Below are 21,503 nucleotides of genomic sequence, written 5' to 3'. Positions count from 1 at the left end.
CTATAATATCCAAATGACATTAAAAAATCAGTGCATCCTATAGCAGACATTGTCTCTGAGTGACAAAGATGTGCTTCAACTGCAGATGACCTGGTGAGGTATGCTGGAATATGATTACCTACTAGTTTAAAGCAAGTTCATCACCCACCTGATAGATTGAATTTGCCAAACACCCACGTGATAAAATAAAAAGAAAGCACAGCAGTATATTAATTAGGATGGCAGGTATTCCATGTCATGGGTTGGAGGGGCATTTCCCATACCTCTACAGCACTGAGAATTAGGACCTTTTTGGTGTGTCCCTCAACAACAACAACCCTAATACCTAATTTTGTTTGGAAACAAAATTTAGACACAACTTCGTACTACCACGCAATAAACACACCTGGACCATTTGCACTTTGCCTCTTAATCATGTTGTTGTCTTCTCTATCCATAATGTTCATGTCACATTACATTATCACAAATCAGCTAGAACCCATAATTATACTTCTGATATGACTCATTAGATGGTTACAAAAATGTCACCTCATGGCAGCCAATTACTAGTTTGCTTCGTTCTTCAACTTGGAAGGCATTATGGGTGTTACTGCACATGTAACCACACTGTGTGTATGAATATGATGACTAGCTCACAAGGCCCCTTTGGAGGGTTCTGCTGCCAGCCCTGAGATTTGCAACTGAGAAAAAAAAAATATTCAAGTTAAAGTGAACTGTTAAAAAATCCCTGTCATTCAAAAGTATCTGTATGTAACGCCATCTTAAAACACGGGCAACTTTGCAAAAATTCATTCACACACACTGAAGAGCCACTATACCAAACAATGGCTGGCCAATATTTCTGTGCTTTTCAGCAATTAACCTGGCTGAAAGCGTTTTTGTATTGTACCATCAAGGACTCCAGTCCTCTTTTCACAAACCAAAACGCTATTCTTAATTTACTGTTATGTAGAAAAAACAATCTTATATATGCACCACATTAGCGAACATATATCCACTTGAGAACTTGTGTATAGACTACTTAGAACGCACCCCAATTTAAGGTCTGATACTGCGTTAGCCTACATGGGACGCAACTGGAGCTCGTCTTGCCCAAACAGAGGCGTTCACAAAACGTAACTTTTGCCGGCTCAAGCCAATCGTGATCGGGCTACGTTTGCTAGCGTATCCAACCCAGAGTAGTAAAACTGCAATCAGTCTCAAGTAGCCAATGCTAAAGCAGCTCTGTGTGACCCAGGGCGTGGTTCTTGCGGCTGGGTGATGAGACAAAAGAAAGAGCCAGGGAGGGCGGAAAAAAATAGGTTCACGGAAGACATCTCGACCGGCGCGGGCGGTTTTTGATTTACTGTAGCCACCCGATACTATTATTGTCGCTAAACAGATCACAAAGTTTATAAGTTATATATTTATAACCATTACCACTAAGTAGCCGTCTCGGGTAGTGGGAAAAGAAGCGGCCGTTTGGGAAAGTGTTAAACAATGCCCAGTAGCACATCTTTGTTGGAAACCGAGGAAACGGAGCCGGAGATCCCGCCGCTGGTACAGGCATTTGCCGGCGTAGGCCTCGATGACCACGGCGCGCAGAGGCAGACAGAACCGCAGGAGCCCCTTCTGCATTCGCGCCCGGCCTCCCACTTCAGCCTGCTTGGCACCGTCCTGGACCTTCAGCCTCTGCCGCTCCGCAAGCCGCCGTTAGAGGAGGAGGAGGAGGAGGACGTGGAAGAGGCAGATGAGGCGGTCATAGCGGAAGAGTCGGATTCCAGCACCACGCTGCTAGCGCAGGCCCAGGTCCCCGCGCTGGGCTCGGTCATGCTGCCCGGAATGGAGGCCCCGGAGACGGTCCTGCTGTACAGCGGCGGGCTCGAGGACCCGACGGCGCAGCAGGTCCCCGGGATGATGATGTTACCGTCCGGGTACGGGGAGCCGGGGTTCGAGATCGAGCAGCCGCCGCTCGCCCGGAGGAAGAGCGTCAACACCACGGAGTGCGTGGCGGTGCCTAGCTCCGAGCACGTAGCTGAGATAGTCGGTAGGCAGGGTGAGTGCACTATTGTAGACGGATTATTGCTTTTATCTTTTGGTATTCGATCAGGTTTGGGGGCAGTTGTGCCAGCATTCGATTTCTAAACTAAGACCAGAGTTAAGTGGCTGTGTGCTTAGCTAGCCAGGGCTATGCTAATGTTCACTAGCTAACCAGCTCTCTCAAGAGGTCGAGAGTGCAGCTTCGATCGGTAGGTGAGTAGCGTTTAGTAACTTTTTCTTTTACGATTGTAAACAAACACGCGTTGGCGAGGTTTGTTTTGGCTGTGGATTTATTTTGCTTAACTAGCAACATTTTAAATATTGATGTCATTGTCTGGGATTTTGTTTGGGAAGCGTGGAGCATGTCGACGACTGAAGAATAGTTTGTTTGCAGATTAGCCAACAAGCTAATGTTTACGGTGCAACGTAGCCAGATAGTTTTCGGCAAACGACTGGTTCTGGTTTGTTAGCTTAGCTTTGTTAGCTTAAGCAGATGGATAGTCTACCTCCTTGTGTCTTTATAGCGACTGTGCTCGAGTACTATCGCAAAGTTAGCCAATGTTAGATTAACAGATCGTTTTCACCTGTCCGAGGACGGTAAAGAATTCCAAAGTGTGTCGGCTAAATGGCGGCGGTAAATGGCAAGAACTTTGATAAGTTGGGTGATGTTTTTCTGTGTACCGACTGGTGCACATGTTTAAAGTGACCTACTTGAGTAAGGAAAGCGGAAATGTAGGGTTGAGAGAACTAGTTAGCGAGCGCTCTGAGTTCCAGGCAACTTAAATAAATTGGTAAACTAAGATGGCTTAGCTAGACGTTAGATATCGTATCTAACGTATGTAATGCATTCCATCACTACCAGTGCGCTTCTAAAGTTTAAAGCTTTCCACGGTTTATGTATTATTTGTCTGTTAGGTCATTGTTTTGTGAAGTGTGTTAGATCACTTAGGTTAAAATATTATGTCTCTTTTTTAGGGGGTTCTAAAGCTTAGAACCTTTAACCTACATCTTAAAACCTACAACTTTTTTGACGTTGAACGTTTGGTCTTTCTAGGTGTTTATGAAATGGTTTGATAGGTGTCGTTAATCCGTAATCCTAAATTTATTTTTTTATCTAATAAGCAGTTTCTGATAGGATATATCGGATAGAGACCGATACCGATGACTACATAAAACTTCCCTTTACAAACGACAGGCATCGTTTTTTTTGTTTGCGTAGCTGCAGTGTTTTAATTTTAAGAGATCGACCGCATTCTCCATAATTACTGGCTTTTTGACAAGTTAATTAAAAATGCCACTGTTTCTAGTAATTATGAGAAACGAGGCATGATTCGTATTCCCATGCAATTCACACATGGAGTAACAGGCGCATCTCGCATCCCTTGGTCGGAACTGGACGTTCTTCCTTTGATTTGCGCGCACGTCCAGGACCGCTTCTGTGGCGCTTTCTTGCTCGCTGTTCTTGAAACATTACTTCAGAGACGACGGCGGTGCAGTGTACGTCTGGGAGTGAGGTTTATGTACACCATAAAATGATCTACTAATTGTTTTATGGGAGGCGTTAAACACATTTGAAAGGAGGTTATTACATTTTTAAGAGTAAATATTTCATTCACGGATTAACAAGTTTTTATAATTTTTGAATTGTGGAGTGTGTTTTTCAGTTTATATGTCCCAGGTTGGTCTCATCTAACTCGAAATCTCACCCCTTTCCCTTCTCTCTCGCCCCTCTTTTTGACATCCCCCAGGCTGTAAGATAAAAGCGCTGCGGGCAAAGACCAACACCTACATCAAGACCCCGGTGCGTGGGGAGCAGCCGGTGTTTGTGGTGACAGGGCGCAAGGAGGACGTGGCCATGGCCAAGCGGGAGATCCTGTCTGCAGCCGAGCACTTCTCCCTCATCCGGGCCTCCCGCAACAAGGCAGGGCCTCTGACGGGGGCGGGGCCGGGTCTCCCGGGCGCCCCTGCCCTGGCAGGCCAGACCACCATCCAGGTGCGGGTGCCGTACCGCGTGGTGGGGCTGGTGGTGGGGCCCAAGGGCGCCACCATCAAGCGCATCCAGCAGCAGACGCACACATACATCGTGACGCCGAGCCGCGACAAGGAGCCCGTGTTCGAGGTGACAGGCATGCCGGAGAACGTGGACCGCGCCCGCGAAGAGATCGAGGCGCACATCGCCCTGCGCACTGGTGGCTCAGCCGAGGCAGCTGCCGACGACAACGACTTCCACCACAACGGGACGGACGTCAGCTTTGAGGGGGCAGTGCCCGTCGTCGGGAGCGGGGTCGCCTGCGTGCGCATGACGCCCAGCTACCGCAACGACAGCTCGAGCTCGCTGGGCAGCGGCTCCAGCGACTCCTACTACGGGGGCCGCGTGGCCGACTACAGCCCCGGCAGCCCCTTCAACAATAACAACAACAACAACGGCGGGGGCAGCTTCTGGTTCGGGGAGACCCTGCTTCCTCTGGGCTCTGATGACGTGGCGGCACTGGAGCCGGCAGGTTTTGAGGCCCTGGCGGTGGCCCCCGGCCCCGCCCCCCACCCGGTCCTGTGGAGCCCCTTCGAGCAGGGCGTCCCGCTCTTTGAAGGCCGTGGCCACGCCGCCCTGCAACAGGACAGCCAGCCGGGCACCCCGCGCCTCTCCCCCACCTTCCATGAGGGCCTGGAGCACCCGGCGGCGCGCCGCTTCCCGGCCTATGGCCCCGCCCTCTCGTCGTCTGGCGACAGCACCGCCTCCAGCTCTCCCCCGGACTCGGCCGGCTCCGGGGGCGCCTACCGCGGCCGACAGGACTGTGTCCGCTGCCTGGAGAGCGAGATCACCGCCGCCCTGGTCCCCTGCGGCCACAACTACTTCTGCATGGAGTGCGCCAGCCGCATCTGCCAGAGCCCCGAGGCCATCTGCCCGGTGTGCCAGACACCCGTCACCCAGGCCATCCGTCTGCGCAACATGTGAACTGCCCAAAATGGACCGGGGGTGGGGGGGGCATACCTGCGTTTGTTCTCTAAAGGACCGTGGTGGGGGTTTGGAGGGTGTTACCTGAATGAGATATTGGTAACAATTTTTTTTCCTTTTACTTTTTACATCAGTTCTCTGATCCTTTTTTATTTTTAAGGTTTTATTTTTTATCTGCGTATCAAGTTTGCTATGACTGTTAAATTAGGTGTTAAGACAAGTTAAAGATTAAGGCTAAAGGTGGTTGGTCGCAACATTTTAAGTTTCATCCCGTTCATTTTAGCTGCTACATCCGTTTCGTATCGCTTCACCTGGCCTGTCATTCTCGCGGTGCTGACGGTGGCACAGAGCTGTTGCTCTGGACCAGCAGAGGTGTGACCGGTATCGCCACGCCTGGCATTATGGCCTTTATTTTTAAAACGTAGGTTTTTAATGTGTTTACAGTAACTCGTGCCTGATTTCCACAGATCATCCTGTAAATTTTAGTCCCGCGGGCAAATGGGAATGTGGTACACCCGCAGACAGCCCAAAGCCTTCCAGGTGACATGCATTGTTCTTTTACCCGCTCCCCCCCAAAACACTATAGACCCAGGCCCTTTTCTGGGTCAGTAGGATGATTTAAGAACGGACGGATCCCGGTCATGTGAAGGTGGATCACCCCCTCACTCACCCCTCACGGCTGCCACACTCACTACAGCTTGGTTTAGGGTGGCGGGGGCCCCAACATTCCAGCCATATCTGTTGTATTATTTTTTTTTTATTTCCTTTCTTCTTTTTTCCATGCCCGAGAAAGCATACGGTGCGGAAGAGTGCCGAGTGTGTGTCCCGCTCGCTGAACGCGCGACCTTTTTTGGGGTACAGAGCTGCTGCGACCTGCACTCGCTGCACTGAAACTCCCGTCACCCCCCAACAGCTCCTCGAACAAACTGTTTCTTTTGACGGCGATCAAAGAGTTTTGTCACCCACCCCCCACCTAGGTCTTGTTTACGTACCGCCAGCAGGTGCGATGGTGAAAGTATTCTCTCTCTCTCCCCCCCCCCCCCATTCCTGTAAGTAACGAGAGCCAAAAGAGAAGGGAGACTCGCTGCTCCTGAGCCCCGCGGAGAGACGGCCCCACCCCTCCATCCACCGTCCCCCGGGGGGAGGGGAGGGGACGACACCAACCCTCAGCCTCTCAAGATTAATATTGACTTTTGTGTATTGATTATTAATGTTATTAACTGGTAAATACAGATTTTTATTTTTTATTTCCACTTGAAGTTACATTTCTTATAAATAAATAAATATATATATATATAAATCTATTAAAGTTTACAGATAAGATTATTTTTCTTTTACTCCAGTAAGAGCTGACCGTGGATGACGAGCTGCGGGGCACTGCAGACCGTCAGTGCTATTTGCTTGTAGTATAGTTTGACAGTATTGAAACTGACTTAGCTGCCGTCTTGTAGGCGAGGAGGAATGCGCACATACGCATGTTTTTTGATGTACAAAATGGCCAAGGATCTCACACTTAAGCTGCGTGTATGTCTGTAAGCCACCTTCAGAATTATATAAATGTGTCTGTATAGTACATATTTGACGTATATAATATAGCTGTGTACCATAGGCTATATTATATATATACATATATGTAATACTGTACCAACAGTTAAGTATTTGCTAATTTTACTACACTTTTGTTATGTATATGTAGGGCAGTCTTAGGGCATATAAATTCAATAAATTGAGTAAAGTTTAAAACAGACTATATTTTATGATAAAGGGCCTTTTAAGTTATGTGGCCAAAGCACTGATATATATTTGCTGTAAAGAGAATTATAAGAGTTTTATTTTTCTGATATTAAAGTTACTTAATAAAGACGGTTTCATTTTAAAAAGCTTTGTTTTGCGTCATGGCTTTCACTGTTGGGCTGGGGGGAGGGGGGTGGAACCAGAGATGTAATGTACACACAGTGGGCATCTGTTGTGGCCTTTCAATGTACAAGTGTCAGTCCATTTCATTTTGCTCTGTGTTAGGACAGAGGGATCATTTCTGTAATTTACCAACAGGTTTGAATCACCCCTTTTCACAAGTAATACTGTAAAACCAGTGATGTGCAAGCAGGCAACCTTGTGTGTCCCTAGCTTAAATGGATGTGAATTTTAGTATGTGTCCCTACAAAACAAAAGGTGCTCAAACTATGACCCAGCCCCTTTTCTGGCCAGACTGGCACCATGTGTGCATGTTCTGGTTGTGTGAGCTGCTCCTATCGGTATGTTACAGTGAGGCTCTCACTCGGTTGTGCAGACCCATTTGAGAGGGGTTTGAACGAGCGTTTCCTGTGCAGGTGTGAAACGCTGGCTCTCGACACCTGCACGGGGGGTAATTCTTTACCCGCCGCAAGCCAAAGCATCCCGGCAGTCGCTCTCCTCATCCCCTCACAGCTGCTGCCTGCGCCGTGTGACAGCAGCACGCACGCGTGTGTGTGTGTGTGTGTGTGCGCGCAGACAGAGGGCGTCTCCCGCGCACTGCCGCATTGTGCCGGGGCTAGCCCGTCTGCCCTCTCCTGCCGGGAAGTAGGTCAAACAGGATGCGACAGCTGCCTGCTTATGAAACCTCTCCCCGTCAGCGCGCGGCTTGTTCTCTGGACGAGATCTCAAAACGAGAGCCGGCGCACTTACACTGACCCTCAACAAATGCATTCTGCCTTACATAACCTTTTTCCCCAGTCTCTGTGATGATGTAAATCTAAGATTGGGTGTTTAATATTCTATATATAGAAGGAATGATGTTGTTCTTAGGTCCTTAGTCGGTCTAACAGCAGTGCAGTTCATCCCAGAAGAAAGTCACTTTTATAGCACCTGATAGTGAAAAATGCAACAGAAAAGTAGGACAAAACAAAATGGTTCATACTCAGGTCTTGACTCATTTAATTATTTTTGCATTAGAAATACAACTTTAAAAAGAAACAAAGTGCCAATTGTCCAGTTAACCAACAGCTCACCTTGTTTACATTTCTCCACAATCCAATAGCATGTGAAAGTTATACAAAACCGTGTATAGACCTATGCATATTCTTGATACTGCACCTCTCTAAAATAAGAAATGTTATGCTTAAATGTCTTTTGTCCAACAAGAAGTGAGGAAAAAAATGTTTGCCAGCAGAGAATGATGGCATTTTCAGTTTCAGCATCTCACCCTTCAATTTCATTGGTTGAAACTCCTAACATGTGAGAACTGCTTCTAACACAGTGCTGTTATCGGAGAAATCAAAGTAAAATATTGGAAAAAGTGACATACGCAAAAGAAAGCAAAACAGTTCATCATATCACACGCCTTGGCAGTTCAGCGAATTTGATCAAACCCAATTGCCACAACCGACTTGGCACTGACAATACACATTTCTTTTATACGGATACTTTATAAATGCTTCAAAAATGATTTTTTACCTTTCAATATTGTGATGAGTTACTAAGCTTCACATGTAGTCAAATGAGCATTAACCTTTAACAACGGGGTCACTGAACATGACCAACAGGGAAGTAAACCTACTACTAGTCATATTACACTGGATGACACCTCTCGAAAGTGGGATCAATCCAAGTTCATACAGTGAAAAATTGATGTATGGGCTTGTTTGGAACTGCAATATCTGACACTGATTGAAAGATTCAAGCTCCATCTACTGCTGACAGACTTGTTTCATATTACTTCCTGTTCCTTCCCTTAAAAAAATGACTAATTTATTACAAAATGTTTATTACACATCATTACACAATCAACAGTTAATGGTAAGGGGGGAGGGGCTTCTGTCACCAATTCAAAATTATACAAAAGGCTACACATTTATGTATAAAAGAAAACAGCAGTTCTGCATCATTGCTCTTACATTATTACCATTCTGATTAAATAGGGTTCAGAGTTTAAAGTCAGGACTTTTGGGAGGAGATAGTGTGATGTGGCTACAGTGACCTCCACGAGAGCAGAAAGAGTATGCGTGTAGGGAGATCGAAACATGCAGGGAAAGACTACAGCTGTGGAAGGTCATACAAGCGCCTCGTGTGAAAACAAGGCCTGGTTTCTCTGTGGGAAATACTCGCCCCAGGACAGGCAGTGCCCACCGCAGGGGTCTGAGGCCATGGTAACAAAATAACACATCAGTGGTGGCCACTCGCTATCCTGTTACAAGTTTTCATGCAGCCTCAAGTCTTAATAAACTACGTGAAGATACTGAAAAGTCTATGAACTCTGTCACCATTTACTTTTGGCCTAACTGGAGTCTGGGAGGGCTGGGAGTTGTGTGAAACTGACAGGATTTTGAATCCCCCAGACCAGAAGTGGCCTCCAACTGCTCGCGATTCTCACTCAAACATCCACATGCATTTCAAAAACAAACGGCTGTGGCGACAGTATTTACAAAATACAAAACAAAAACAATACCAAAAAAGAATAACGCTTTTTTTAAATGTGGAATTCTGTAAAATTTTGATTTTAATCTCCTTTAGTGAGGTAAGCAAACTACATAATGTGGAATCAGAATCTAATAATTTTCTGGAAGAAAGCAACAAAAAAAAACAAAAAACAAAACAATAAACAGGTGGCTTAGTGTTAAAATTGCGCATTTTGTGTAGTTAATTGTGACTATTTGTGTGTCTGTGTGTAGAAAACCGCTCTGTCACCGGTGTATCTGTACCTCAGAATGCAACCCACCGAGGGGCACTGAGGGGATAAAAACAAGGAAACACCAAAGTGCTACACCACTTTTGTTTTGTTTTGTTTAAGGTTTTTTTTCCCCCCAAAATTTCAAGAATTTAAAAAGCAAAGTCAAAAATGTGTAACAGGTTGCTGGACTGCTGCAGCTGCCTCCCCCTGCCCTGTTTTGCGCTAATGACCCCCTGTATGCAGCTGCCTCGATGCTCTGCCCGGGCGCATCTCTCCCCTGCAGCAACCGCGCGCTAACCAGCTTGGGATGCAGCCATCTGCAGACTAAAATACAAACCAGGAATCCTTGATGAGAACGACCTACGGAGAGAGAGTATGGGCTTTGAGCAGGGGTGGGGGGAGGTTCAAAGGAAAGGGGTAATACAGACAAGCAGGTGGCTCGGTGCAGCACATCCCCCGGATCTCAGTCCAGATCCCGTTCTGTACAGGGGCGGCAGGGTAGGGCAAAAGGACAGATGTTAATAATCACCAGTGAGAAGTAGGAAAAGAAAGACCCCCCCTCCCACACACACACACGCACACGCGCACACACACACACACACCCACACCCACACCCACAGAAGTCTGCAGTTATCAATGACGTGGTTCAGAGAAGGGGTTCCTCCCCGTCTGTCTGGGTCAGGGTCTCTGCTGGAGCGTCACAGTGTGGGGGGGAGGGGGGCGGGCGCCTCCCCCCCCCTCTCTCGGCCTCGCGGGGGGTGGTTCAGTCCAGCGGCTGAGGGTCTGCGATGGGCATGGTGTGCAGCACCTCATCCAGCAGCTGCAACGCGCGGTGCAGGTGGATCTCGATCCAGCAGGGGGTCTCCTTAATGCTCTGCCTGGGGTAGTCCGGCCCCCAGCCCTTCACGAAGCTCATTCTCAGGATGCAGAGTCTGCGCAAGTCGTCCACGCCGATGCCGGCTGCCGCAGACAGGCCTGGGGGGGGGGGAGAGGCGTCATCACAGTCACCATTACCATCACCGCCACTATCAGCAGCAGTATACTCCAAAACTGCACTTCTCACATTACAATGAACTGCTTCAAAAACAATGTAGGATCAATCCGTTCTATCCAGCTACCCAGCATCCGTTCCTCTGGCGAAACCATTCACTAGCCGCTGTGTGCAACAATGAAATGCTTCTGCTAGCTACAGTTTGCCATGGGGATGTGTTTGTGTATGATGTGGGAGACTGAAAACATAACTGTCAATCAAACATGAGTCAATGAATCTTTCTGAATGAGGAGGCCATGCCCAGACAACCCTGACAGTGTGGATCCTTGATAAATTGTGGTTTGCAATATTTTATTACATACTTTAAATGAGAAAACCGATATACATTCATTATAACATCCAAATCAAAAATACTGGAAAGGATCTCTCAACCAAGATATAGAACCTGAAATTATGTTACAGAATATGGGAACGACAAAGTTATTTATACTGGCTGAGAAAGTCAGTATTAAAAATTTACACTTTTGCTCTACTTTAGAAATGTGAAGACAAGAAAAACATTGTTCTGCAACATTGTTTGTAACTGACTGCCAGTGTGTAGCCTATTTATGACATGAAATGGCAGCCAAGATACCTGGCATTTAATTCAGAATACATGAGTGTTTTTTTAAGTAACAGCTCAGCCCTGAAAACTGAGTAATGAGGCCTCCAATCAGAGACTGTACGTCTAAGTGAGAGAGAGAAAACTGTACAGGAGTTCCGACAGTAAGGCATGAAGGCATTTTGGTATGAAACGGACATAGGAGAGGGCCACTCACTGATGGCGGGGGCGATGCCTCCCACGGAGCCGGGTCCCGGGATGTTGCCGGCGACGGCGGCCGCCTGAGCCGCCGCCGCTGCCTGCGCGGTGGCCGCCTGCTGCTGCATCTGCCTGTGGCACTGGCGCAGGTCGAACACCTGAGGAGGAGGAGGAGTACAGAGGAGAAATCGCACCCGCATCCGTCCAGCATCCGCTCCGCATCCATCACCCTGTCCCCCCCCCCCCCCCCCCCCAAGTCCCCTTGGCTGCTGCTGCTCACCTTTATGTACGCGCTGGGGTAGATCTTGTGCACGGCGTCGCCGGGGGCGCGGCCCGCCTCCCGGTCCAGGTAGTAGCTCTGCACAAAGACGGCGTGGTCGCTGAGGCAACGCACCCACACGTCTCCTTCACCCTTACACTCCAGCTGTACCCCCTTTCCAATGTGCAGCCTGAGGGGATGGGGAGACAATACAAATTACATCAGCAATAATATACAGGAAAACGCTTCTGAAAGGAGCTGTTGTATAAATGAACAACACAGAAACAAGTTAGTGGAAATGAAAATCAACACATATTATTGACACAAAGTGATATCTGCCAGGTGTTTTCACATAGCAAAATTTCAAGGGAATATTCCCATTAAAGGCTCACATACATGCTTTTACATAACTGCTCACACATAACTACTGTGGTGTTGCTAAGTTTTCACCTGAACTTTGAGCACCAATTTCTGAACTATCTGCGTTATCCTTGAACTGAAAATATATGGGGAAAACTATTCTGAAAGGGGCTGTTATGTAAAGAATCAGTGTAAAACACAGAGGTGTTAATGAAAATGAAAATCAAAAACGACAGCCAGCTTTTTTCAGATACCAAAATTTCAAGGGAATATTCCGAGCTTATGTATATGTTTTTCACTGCAATAACAAACCTCTGTGATGTCATTCAGATTTCACTCTTGCTTTTGAGTGCCAGTTTTAAACTCTTTACTTTTTCTCCCTGAACTCAGGCGGTACCTGGCTCTCTCGATGGCCTCGGTCCGGTGCACGTTGCTCAGCTGACCCAGGCAGAAGCGGTCGCCCCCGGAGGGGTCCACGTAGCCGTCCACCGTCACGATGGGGCAGGTGGAGGGCACCTTGAACGTCTCGCCCACCTGCACGTCCATCTCGAAGTAGGCGATGGAGCACCAGTAGTCCGGCGCTTGAGGGGGGGGGAAGAGGCAAGGGCACCGTCACACGCTCACGTCTTCCCTCCATTTACGCATGAGCCACTGATACACTTCACTAAGCTGTTAGAGTATTCAGTATTTTAAATACAAATGAATTTTAAATATCGAGGACTAGCATGAACAGCCACCCTTCATTTTGCTCCCGAGTCTGAATCGTTTATATTCTTCTGTGCGAGTTTGCAGGCTACTTTGTGCTACATCTCTTCGAAAACCTTCTGAAAGTCATCCAATTTCCTGAGTCCTGGGATGTCCTTATCTTCGGCTTCTTTCTTTTTGCTCAAAGGTTTCGGAATAATTCTCCTTTTTAATAGCAGAAGAAAACCCTAGTTGAAGCTTAGTATGCTGCTGCAACTAATGACATCCATATATTCCGAGACCTGAACATGTTAAGATGTGTATTCTGTGAATATTGTCAGAACGCACCAGAGCCATACAACTTCTTTCGCAATGGAGACTTAACACAATCACAGCTGACTTTTAGGGCCCTGGTCATACAGCTGTGGGACTTCACAATGTGTTTACATTGAATGCGAGACCCACAGAGAACTGCCAGTTAAACTGGAGGCCAGCACTTACCAGGATGGTTGGATATAGGGGGCTGGAATGCCATTTCATTGTGCACAGGCCCTGGAATATGATGACACAACATCAATGGCACTGCACAATCACTGTAAACGAGCCATACTGGTGTGTTGCCAGCCATTTCATAAACCGCTCGGCCAGATGCCCTGTACTCACAGTAGTGCCCCGGGTGGGGCATGGGGGGGTGGTGCTGCAGATGTCCGTTCTGGTGGTGGGGGATGTTGGGGGTGAAGCTGGTTCTCGTCCAGGTGGAGGTGGCATCTGTGGGAGGGCACAGTTGCATGCTTGTAGGTGAGCAACACAACCTCAGGCACACCTTCAGAGTTCCAACGAGCCGACCGCACTCCGTAACTACTTCACCGTTTCACAGAGGGAGAGAGACTAGCAGAGCCAACAGGTGGTAAGCGAGAGGAGGCTGTAGATGGCGAGCTAATCATGTGACACATCAATGAGGAAAGCCGCTGCGCTGCGATCCCTGTGACAGCAACCGCAGGCGACCTGCTCGGAGCCCTATGGGCTTTTTGTGTTTGGTTCGAGGGTGATGTTGAAAAGCTTTCCGCGCCCCCCTGGGGAAGTGCTGGGTGTGGCCTGTGTGCGGAGGGCGGAGCTTACTGTGGTGGTAAGTGGCGGGCGGGGCGGGGGGGAAACCGTTCTGCTGCGCGCCTTGTCCCGTCCCAGAGGCGATCTGCAGCAGCCCCTCACTGTGACTCCCTGAGTGCAGGCTGCTGGATTGGGCTGGGGAGAAAAGGGCCGAGTGACACGTGCACGTGCACAACACACACACACACGCGCGCGCGCGCACACGCACACACACACGCGCAGATACACACACAAAGGACCGTTAAACACAGGCGGCGGCTCACATGCTGGAAAAAAAAAAAAAAAAGAAACACCAGCTCTCCCACCACAGAAAGCTTTTCAAAATCACCCCGTGACTGTTGGCAGGGAAGGAGACAGGTGGGGGAAGGCGAAGAGGGAGCTCGGACAGACAGGACTCGTCCCCCGTGGTACTTAGGGGGCAACGTGTGTCTGGGAAGAATGGGCAGCACTACGTGAGAGGAATGAGCTTAAGCCTAAACAGTGTGCTGTAGGAGGGGGTGGGGGGAGAGAGAGAAGGGAGTGTACGGAGAGAGGGATGTGAGGTCGCAGAAACGAGGAGAGGGAAAAGGCGGCGGTCGGACGGAGAGAGAGAGGCGGATGGATAGGGCGAGGGCGGCCTGGGGTCTCACTTGCAGAGCCGACGGGGATGCTGGGGAAGGTGGAGGAGGAGGCGGAGCTGCTGGCGTCTGAGGGGGGCAGGAGGGCGGGGGCGCTGAAGGTCTCGGAGGGCGCCGCCCGGCTGGAGGGCGTGTGCTGGATGGTCTGCATAGAATGGCCCTCGATGCTAGGCAGCGATGACTGGCCGTCGTACTCGTACTCGTCTTTCACCATCAGTCCAGAGGGAGCTGGAGACAGACGGTCCAAACGCAGGTCACCACAGACCGCATTGGCAACTGAGCAGTTAACCACAATGCATTCACACTTTGCAACCTGGATAACTGAGTCTTAGACCAAAGATATGGACTTAAATATAACATTTCCAACATTTCTGCTACATTATTGGTGGGAAAATGGCATGACCCTGTTAAGTTTTCTTGAAAGGCTGCATACACATTTGTCAGGAAGATATTTGTACATAGGCATTTCAAATTTTCATCTTAAGTATTTTTTTTAGACTCATTTCATTGTTTTTTTTCCCCATTTTTGAGCATACCCAGGCACCTCTTGGGATACCGTAATTTTTTATCTTATAAAAATATCTTTTTATATTTGTTGAGGCTTTTGGTGTTTCCCTCATACACTGTGGTCTGCGGAGAACTATACATTTTCAAATGTCAAAAATCCGATCATGAATAGGTTGAATTTTGTTGAAATGTGGTGATAATGTTATACACAATATTATGTTTCCAGAGCACTGCAAATCTCAGAGTGGGACTGCTTGTCGTTACCGATATATTGGCCATATTACGAGGCGAGAGGGTTATTGAGGCCATTCAATAAATATAATCTGATTGCCAATGCACTGCACAATTACTCTTATTGGACCCCTAAGACTACAACCCTGATGCACAATGTGTGCAAAGCTTTACCTATGTCCTTTTTAGACATATGGTGAGTTCTGCATTTGTCAAGACTCAATTCCCCCACACATCACAAGAATTTCATCTGTTCTCGGGTGCAAAAATGGATGGGCTCAAGCTGGTGGGATGAAGCTCACTTCTTCCTCTAATGTGCTCCTGAAAACCTCCAGCAGTTTCACATCACATTCTGGGTAATTTCCCCAGTATCAGGACATGTCAAGGGTTTTGAAAAGACACAGACTGTGACTACAATGTCTGTGGGTGGCCACAAAATGGCAAAAAATGACTCCCTAAATCAGCAATCAATTATTTCAGATACAAATTGGGGTTTTTTTCTATGTTTGAATCTTTGCATTATAAAAGTATGTGTCAATAAGAAAACCTGAGAAGGTCATGCCAAAGTCAGTCCTATTTCATACAGTATGAACCTTACACTTGTCTTATAGCCTACTCTGCAAGTTTTTTCACCAAGTCCTTTACAAGCCACTCTAAATAATGGAGTTACATAGCCACATATGGCAGTTCTGACTGTAACTACTGATAACTGACCGCTACTTATGATCATTATTTGTACTGGATTTAATAAGAGATTCCTGCCAACTGGATGAGATAGGTGGCTCTATGATGCTTTATGTATCTGTATGCCACAGGGTTTTCTGCAATTATTTGCAGTTTGTGCTGTGCACTGTACTTGTAATATTCAGTAATTTACCATGGACAAGGGCATCTGACAAATAAATTATGGTAATAAATAGAACCCAAACACTCACCAGAGGTGCTCAGTGTCAGCCCTGACAAGTCTGAAAAGAAAGGGAGGATGCTGGTGAATACATTAGTTTCTCTACGGCAGCATAACTTCATTTGAATTTAAGAGCGCAAAGGACAGGCAAAAAGAGCATGAGCTCACCGATCCCAGGAGACACCACTCTCTCGTAGTGGTACGGGTTCACGCACACGCTGTCGCACTTGAGGTCGAAGGCGAACTGGCAGTACTTGACGTGCTTCAGTTCGTTTTTGTGCAGGTCAGGCCATCTCCACAGCCGTGCATAGATCACGTGGGGGAACCCTTTACGCCCAGCCACCTGTTGGGGGCCAGACAAGTGACACACAAACACGCGCACACACACACACACACACACACACACACACACGCACGCACACACCCACAAATAGGTCAGAAGCATAGCCAATAGGTACCGGTCAGAACTGGTTATAAACTCTACTGGGGTAAATACACTGCATGTATGTGAAAATGCTTATAGACACCAATCTCAGATTTCGGCAAAACAAACAACATGCTAAAAGCAGAGGGGAGGGGGGAGGGGACTTCAGCTTGAAGTTGTGGCCTGCAGGGAGGGCTCAACAACCTTTAACGAGAGAAACCCTCAGCCCTCTCCACCATCTCCGCTCTAAAACAATCACGGCAAAGACAGACCTCTCTCTCCTCCTCACCTGTCTGTTAATCCCTGACCCCCTGCCCCAACCTCCACACCCGCTCAATGCACATGGCGTTATGTATACATTTACATGACATTACTGTCATTTAGCAGGTGCTCTTACACAGGTTACAGTTTTTACATATTATCCATTTATACAGCTGGATAGTTACTGAGGCGACTGTGGGTTAAGTACCTTGCCCAAGGGTGCTGCAGCAGGGAATCAAACCGGCAGCCTTTTGGGTTAAAAGCCCTGCACCTACCTGCAGGCGGCCATCGAGGGTGCGCTGGATAGTGACGCACTTGCTGGGGTGCGCGCCGTTGGTGGTGATGGCGGTGATGAGCGAGTCCAGCTCGTCCTTCTTCTCCTTCAGCTTCTTCACCAGGCTCTCGATGGCGCGCTTGGCGAAGGTCTCGCTCTCGCCGCCCTGCCGGTGGCACATGAGGCTGTGCACGATGCTCAGGCAGGCGTCGTTGCTCGTGGGCGTGTTGGTGATCGACATCGCGGGGAGATGAGGGGGGGGCGGGCCGCGTTAAGGAGCTGGCTCCCAGGGGTTGACCCTTCAAGGCTCGTCCTGATCGGTTTTTCTGGGGGAGGGTTTTTTTTTGGGAACCCACCCTTCACTGCTGCTTCCCGCCTTGTCTTTCTAAGTTCGATCGCACCACCCGGGGCAGTGCACCCATAGGATCCTGGCGCGGGAGCAGGGGCGTGTCGCTCTTTGGACCTGCCTGTCACTGGAGGGGGGGTGCCCCAAAGACGGCACGGCGGTCAAGCGGGGGGGGGTGCAGCGCCGTGCCCCCAGAACCAACAGCTTCAGTGGCGGCGTTTAAAAAAACTGAAAAAAGGAAAGAACGACAGTTAAACATCTTATTTTTACAAATCTTCTCCTAACAATTGTGTGTGCATATTATTGTATTTTTTTTAAGTCAAGCCAAATCAAACAGCGAATCTAATTCAAAATCTTAGAGTTGGCTGGCCCAACAGGATACGTAATGCACACTGTAAAAACTCACTCACATTAGACACAAGAAAACAGCTAGGAGAACCTTGACAAGGCAAAGGAGAGGAAAAGTAACTCGTCAAGAGGAGGAGAGAGCAAAAAGAACATATTTTACAGTCTACGGGCTATTCATCGACACACAACACGACTCGGTTTCCATGCTGATGCTCTTGTGCTATTTAAATAGCAGAGAGTGAAAATATGCCGTTCCATCTTCAATGCACACATTTAGGAATATATGCAAGAACAAGCATCTGTATTGCGGCGCAGCACAGATATAATTGAGTGTGCAAAACTATATCTTTTACTGCAGCTGTAGCAAGAACAGACAACAGACGTATGAGACGAGAACAACGATTGCTGTGCTCCTCTGTTTTAAATGTAAAAAATCCAAGTCCTTAGAAAGACGAGAAAAATGTCTCAGCAACGTCGACCAACGTGACTACACTCTAAAACAAATTTCCTCCTACACTAATCCCAATCCAACGTTTCATTTGCCTTTCAGTTTTACTTATCGATTACTGATAATTCAAGTTAACTGTTGGTCAGCAGGAGATTAAAACTACTTTGAAGTATTAAAGCAGTTAAAACTACTTTAAAGTATTATACAGGTATGACATAGTTATCCGTGCCCCGGCAAACAATATTGCAGTATTGCAGTTTTGCTAACAATATTAACTGTATTGTTTTCTAAATCCGATCGGACCTTCATCAAAGGAAGGCAGCCAGCTCCATCTCGTGTCGCTACATTTCGTGCACACAAACACAGGGACTCCACTTACCTAACTAACAGCTTCAAAATTTGTGGTGATTTCACGTCAGTGTGGTATTTTAACACCACGCTCTACTCACTAGACCGCTAAATTCACTACTGCCGCAATAACAAAGCGAGTATTAAAAGATTATAAAGCGGCTAATTCTAAAAAAAACTGTTTCCAGTCGGACGTCATTAAGCGCAACACCATCTCTTCACGATTAAAATAAACAGCTAGCTAGCTAGCTAACCCCACTGAAAACCAAAAACAAAAACGCTTGGTTTCTGGAAATTCACTAAACTGATGAAGCACACATGAAAAAAATAAATAATCCCAGCTAGTGCGCCTGCGTTAGCACATGAGAAAGTAATACAGGTAGCTAATAAACAACACTGCGAGCTAAATAATGTAAACTAGCTAGTCTCCATAATCCCGCTCGCAGTTTACTATTAGCTCGCTAAGCAAGCAGGCTTGAAAAAAAAACTTAGCCCCGTCGATAGTCTTTCCGCGTTCGGATCGCAATATATATGACTTTCAGAGTTTTTATTTCTCAACATTTTAAATTTTGTATATTGCTTCAACATTTCAGCGATATTCCCGCGGCGAGCGTGTGTATGTTTTTAGCTAGCTGGTAACAAATCCCTCTCTCGCATCATACCTCGCCCCGGACGCGGCCAGCGTATTCCGATCTCCCAGCGGCGCTGCTTGCTCGGGCCGGTTGTGCTCAGCTTTCTTTAGTTCGGATCTGCGCTGAAGCGTTTGGTTATTTAAACCGAGATCTTGAACTATATATAATGGCGATCGAGGTTCTGATTTATTTTACTAGAGGTGCACGATCGTGTGCGAGCACGGCTTGTAAACCAGGCTTGTTGGCTACAAAACGATCGCTTCTCTCCGGGCTCCAGTCACAGCCGCCTCCGCTGCTCGCTGTCACTCTACCCGTATCAACATGGCGATCCGCGCATGGGCAGAGCGAGGGGCGCGGACAGGAACGAGCTAACCAGGCCGGGGTCGCTGCGCTCAGTTTCGGGTATCAGGGACAGAGAAGGACAACGTTTAGGGAGGGGGGAACACCAAAATAGAGTGAAGCTTTGTTTTAGGATACACACGAGGACAAACCTGGACTTTTAGCTAGGTCTAAAATGGGTGTGTCCTGGACAGTGGTGGCAGATAGCTAGCTGGTCGATACATTTTTTGTATAAGCCGTTTGTTAGCTAGCGTTTACTAGTTCAAAAGCAAATCAGAAATAGGTATTCGCGATTTATATTTTCTGAAGAGGCTTTTAGCGCGCCTGGAAAACGGGATGCCATCAACTGTTCCGACAAAAAGCGCGCACATGTGCTATGCTATGCATAGCAACTTCAATGGACACTTCTATACGGCCCACGTGTGCGCGCTTATGGCGTGCGGATTTTTTTCTTGTTTGCTTTCTTTTAAACAAACACAAGTCCGATCTCCTTGCTCCATAGAGCCGCTGACAGGTTCGGTGAGCATTCGAACCTTATTACGCACCCTGTCAATTTATGCCCACCAATCAGAAGCTGATCTTTTACAGACTTGTCTAATGTGATACTTCATGACATTAAATGGTTATAAAAGTTGGATTAAATTAAATTAAGACTAAATTAAGATTCAATTAAACTGTTTTTATTTTAATAAACTGATTGATCATTGGTTTAAAAGTTTGCAAACTTCAAATAGTAAAGGGAATTATTCTGTGAACTGCACAAAAGCAGAGGCACTGCTTAAAACGCACTGAAGTAAAAAGGATTAGGTGTTAAAGGGTGATTTATTGAAAGAGTCACGCTTCCAATCCCGCAAAACTAAAGCTTAGTAAGGACTGCATTATAAGTATCAAATAATGGTCAGTTCCCTTGCATCCACCACCACACTTCCGTTATCCACAGCCAGACTGCATTTTTACCGGTTGTGCAATTCAAGACTTCAGGCACAAACAAGCTTCACCAAGAAAAGGAAAGTGGTACAAATTTTAGTCGAGTATCTTTATCTCCTGATAGCGTCTCATCATCAAAGGTGTTAATCGGTTGGTGTTACGATACAGTAATCCCTCTTCATGAGTTTTAGCCAAAAATCGGGTGGGTACACAATTATAGGTATAAAGTAGTTAGACTTCACCAATGAAGACAACTTTAATGAAATGTGAAGAGCGAGTGTCTCTTGATTTGGGGGTAGTCTAAATGATAAAAGAGATAGTTGTACTATGTGTACATATGGTTAGTTCCAATGAAAACAAAAGGAGGACAGTTGGTATTTTAGCAGCTTTGGGTTCATCGACTAAGTTAGTTACACTGTAGACTTATGTAATAAATAAATAAATATATGAATAAAACCTATTGCTTGAACCCACTGGCACTCACCATTAAAACAGACAACAACAACAACAACATCATCCACAACAACAAAAACCCTAAAAAAAGATCAGCCAGTGTCAACTGCCCCATTATGGTCTGCCCTTCTATCATCTATCCAAGGAATGTGCCTCTACACCATCTACTTTCACTACAGAAATGAGGATAACCTTTGAGGCACACAACTTGTCAGGGTTTTGAAGTCCCTCAACACTTTTACAAGTTTCAGAACTGTTTATTTAATATAGACATTTCTTTTCAAGATTCAAGACAGTTTAGAGTATTTTTGAATATGTACAGAAATAGTGCTTATGGTTATGTTCAGCAATGTTCAGTACTTTGCTGTGGAAAATAGTTTGTAACACAATACAGCAGTGACCAGTTATTGTCCCAAGTTTCAATTAAATCAATTAAAGTTAAAAGGCTTCATATGGGAGGAAACAGGAAGAAAATACCACATGCATTGTGAGTCTTGGATAGGAGGTTCCACACCTTAAATAATTATAAAGATGTGAAGATACGGATGCACATATGTGCATTTGTATGTACATTGTTTAGTTCATCTAATTCACCATATTTCACTGATGAGTAACACCACATATTCA

At 46.9% G+C, this 21,503-nt stretch overlaps 2 protein-coding genes across 3 annotated transcripts; one reads left to right on the top strand and one right to left on the bottom strand.

Moving 5' to 3' along the window:
* Positions 1-1,300: 1,300 nt before the first annotated feature.
* LOC118776632 (RNA-binding protein MEX3B) lies at positions 1,301-4,985 on the top strand. Its single transcript, XM_036527100.1, has 2 exons — positions 1,301-2,035; positions 3,768-4,985. Exons 1-2 carry the CDS (start codon positions 1,480-1,482, stop codon positions 4,970-4,972), a joined length of 1,761 nt encoding a protein of 586 aa, XP_036382993.1. The 5' UTR covers positions 1,301-1,479; the 3' UTR covers positions 4,973-4,985.
* Positions 4,986-9,428: 4,443 nt separating this feature from the next.
* LOC118776075 (mothers against decapentaplegic homolog 4) lies at positions 9,429-19,467 on the bottom strand. 2 transcript variants are annotated; one of them, XM_036526149.1, is made up of 12 exons: positions 19,188-19,467; positions 17,037-17,609; positions 16,245-16,419; positions 16,108-16,137; positions 14,447-14,662; positions 13,830-13,952; positions 13,374-13,478; positions 13,212-13,262; positions 12,424-12,607; positions 11,688-11,856; positions 11,427-11,565; positions 9,429-10,592 (listed from the first exon to the last, which is right to left on the bottom strand). In XM_036526149.1, the coding sequence occupies exons 2-12, from the start codon at positions 17,274-17,276 to the stop codon at positions 10,381-10,383; spliced, it is 1,644 nt and encodes a 547-aa protein (XP_036382042.1). In that variant the 5' UTR covers positions 17,277-17,609; positions 19,188-19,467; the 3' UTR covers positions 9,429-10,380. The 2 variants fall into 2 exon arrangements, with proteins under 2 accessions (XP_036382042.1, XP_036382044.1); XM_036526151.1 differs by lacking the exon at positions 13,830-13,952.
* Between the last annotated feature and the right edge of the window lie 2,036 nt (positions 19,468-21,503).

The sequence above is a fragment of the Megalops cyprinoides genome, chromosome 4, assembly GCF_013368585.1.
Source record: "Megalops cyprinoides isolate fMegCyp1 chromosome 4, fMegCyp1.pri, whole genome shotgun sequence".
NCBI lineage: Eukaryota > Metazoa > Chordata > Actinopteri > Elopiformes > Megalopidae > Megalops > Megalops cyprinoides.
The sequence above is the reverse complement of the archived record's forward strand: the minus strand, read 5'-3'. Positions and strand labels throughout refer to the sequence as shown.

Excerpts from the sequence above, each read along its gene's own strand:
- LOC118776632 (XM_036527100.1), top strand. The coding sequence starts at position 1,480 with ATGCCCAGTAGCACATCTTTGTTGGAAACCGAGGAAACGGAGCCGGAG. Across the intron at positions 2,036-3,767 it reads TGAGATAGTCGGTAGGCAGG|GCTGTAAGATAAAAGCGCTG; the intron begins GTGAGTGCACTA and ends GACATCCCCCAG.
- LOC118776075 (XM_036526149.1), bottom strand. The coding sequence starts at position 17,276 with ATGTCGATCACCAACACGCCCACGAGCAACGACGCCTGCCTGAGCATC. Across the intron at positions 16,138-16,244 it reads AGTGGTGTCTCCTGGGATCG|ACTTGTCAGGGCTGACACTG; the intron begins GTGAGCTCATGC and ends CTTTCTTTTCAG. Across the intron at positions 14,663-16,107 it reads GCTGACACTGAGCACCTCTG|CTCCCTCTGGACTGATGGTG; the intron begins GTGAGTGTTTGG and ends GTCTGTCTCCAG.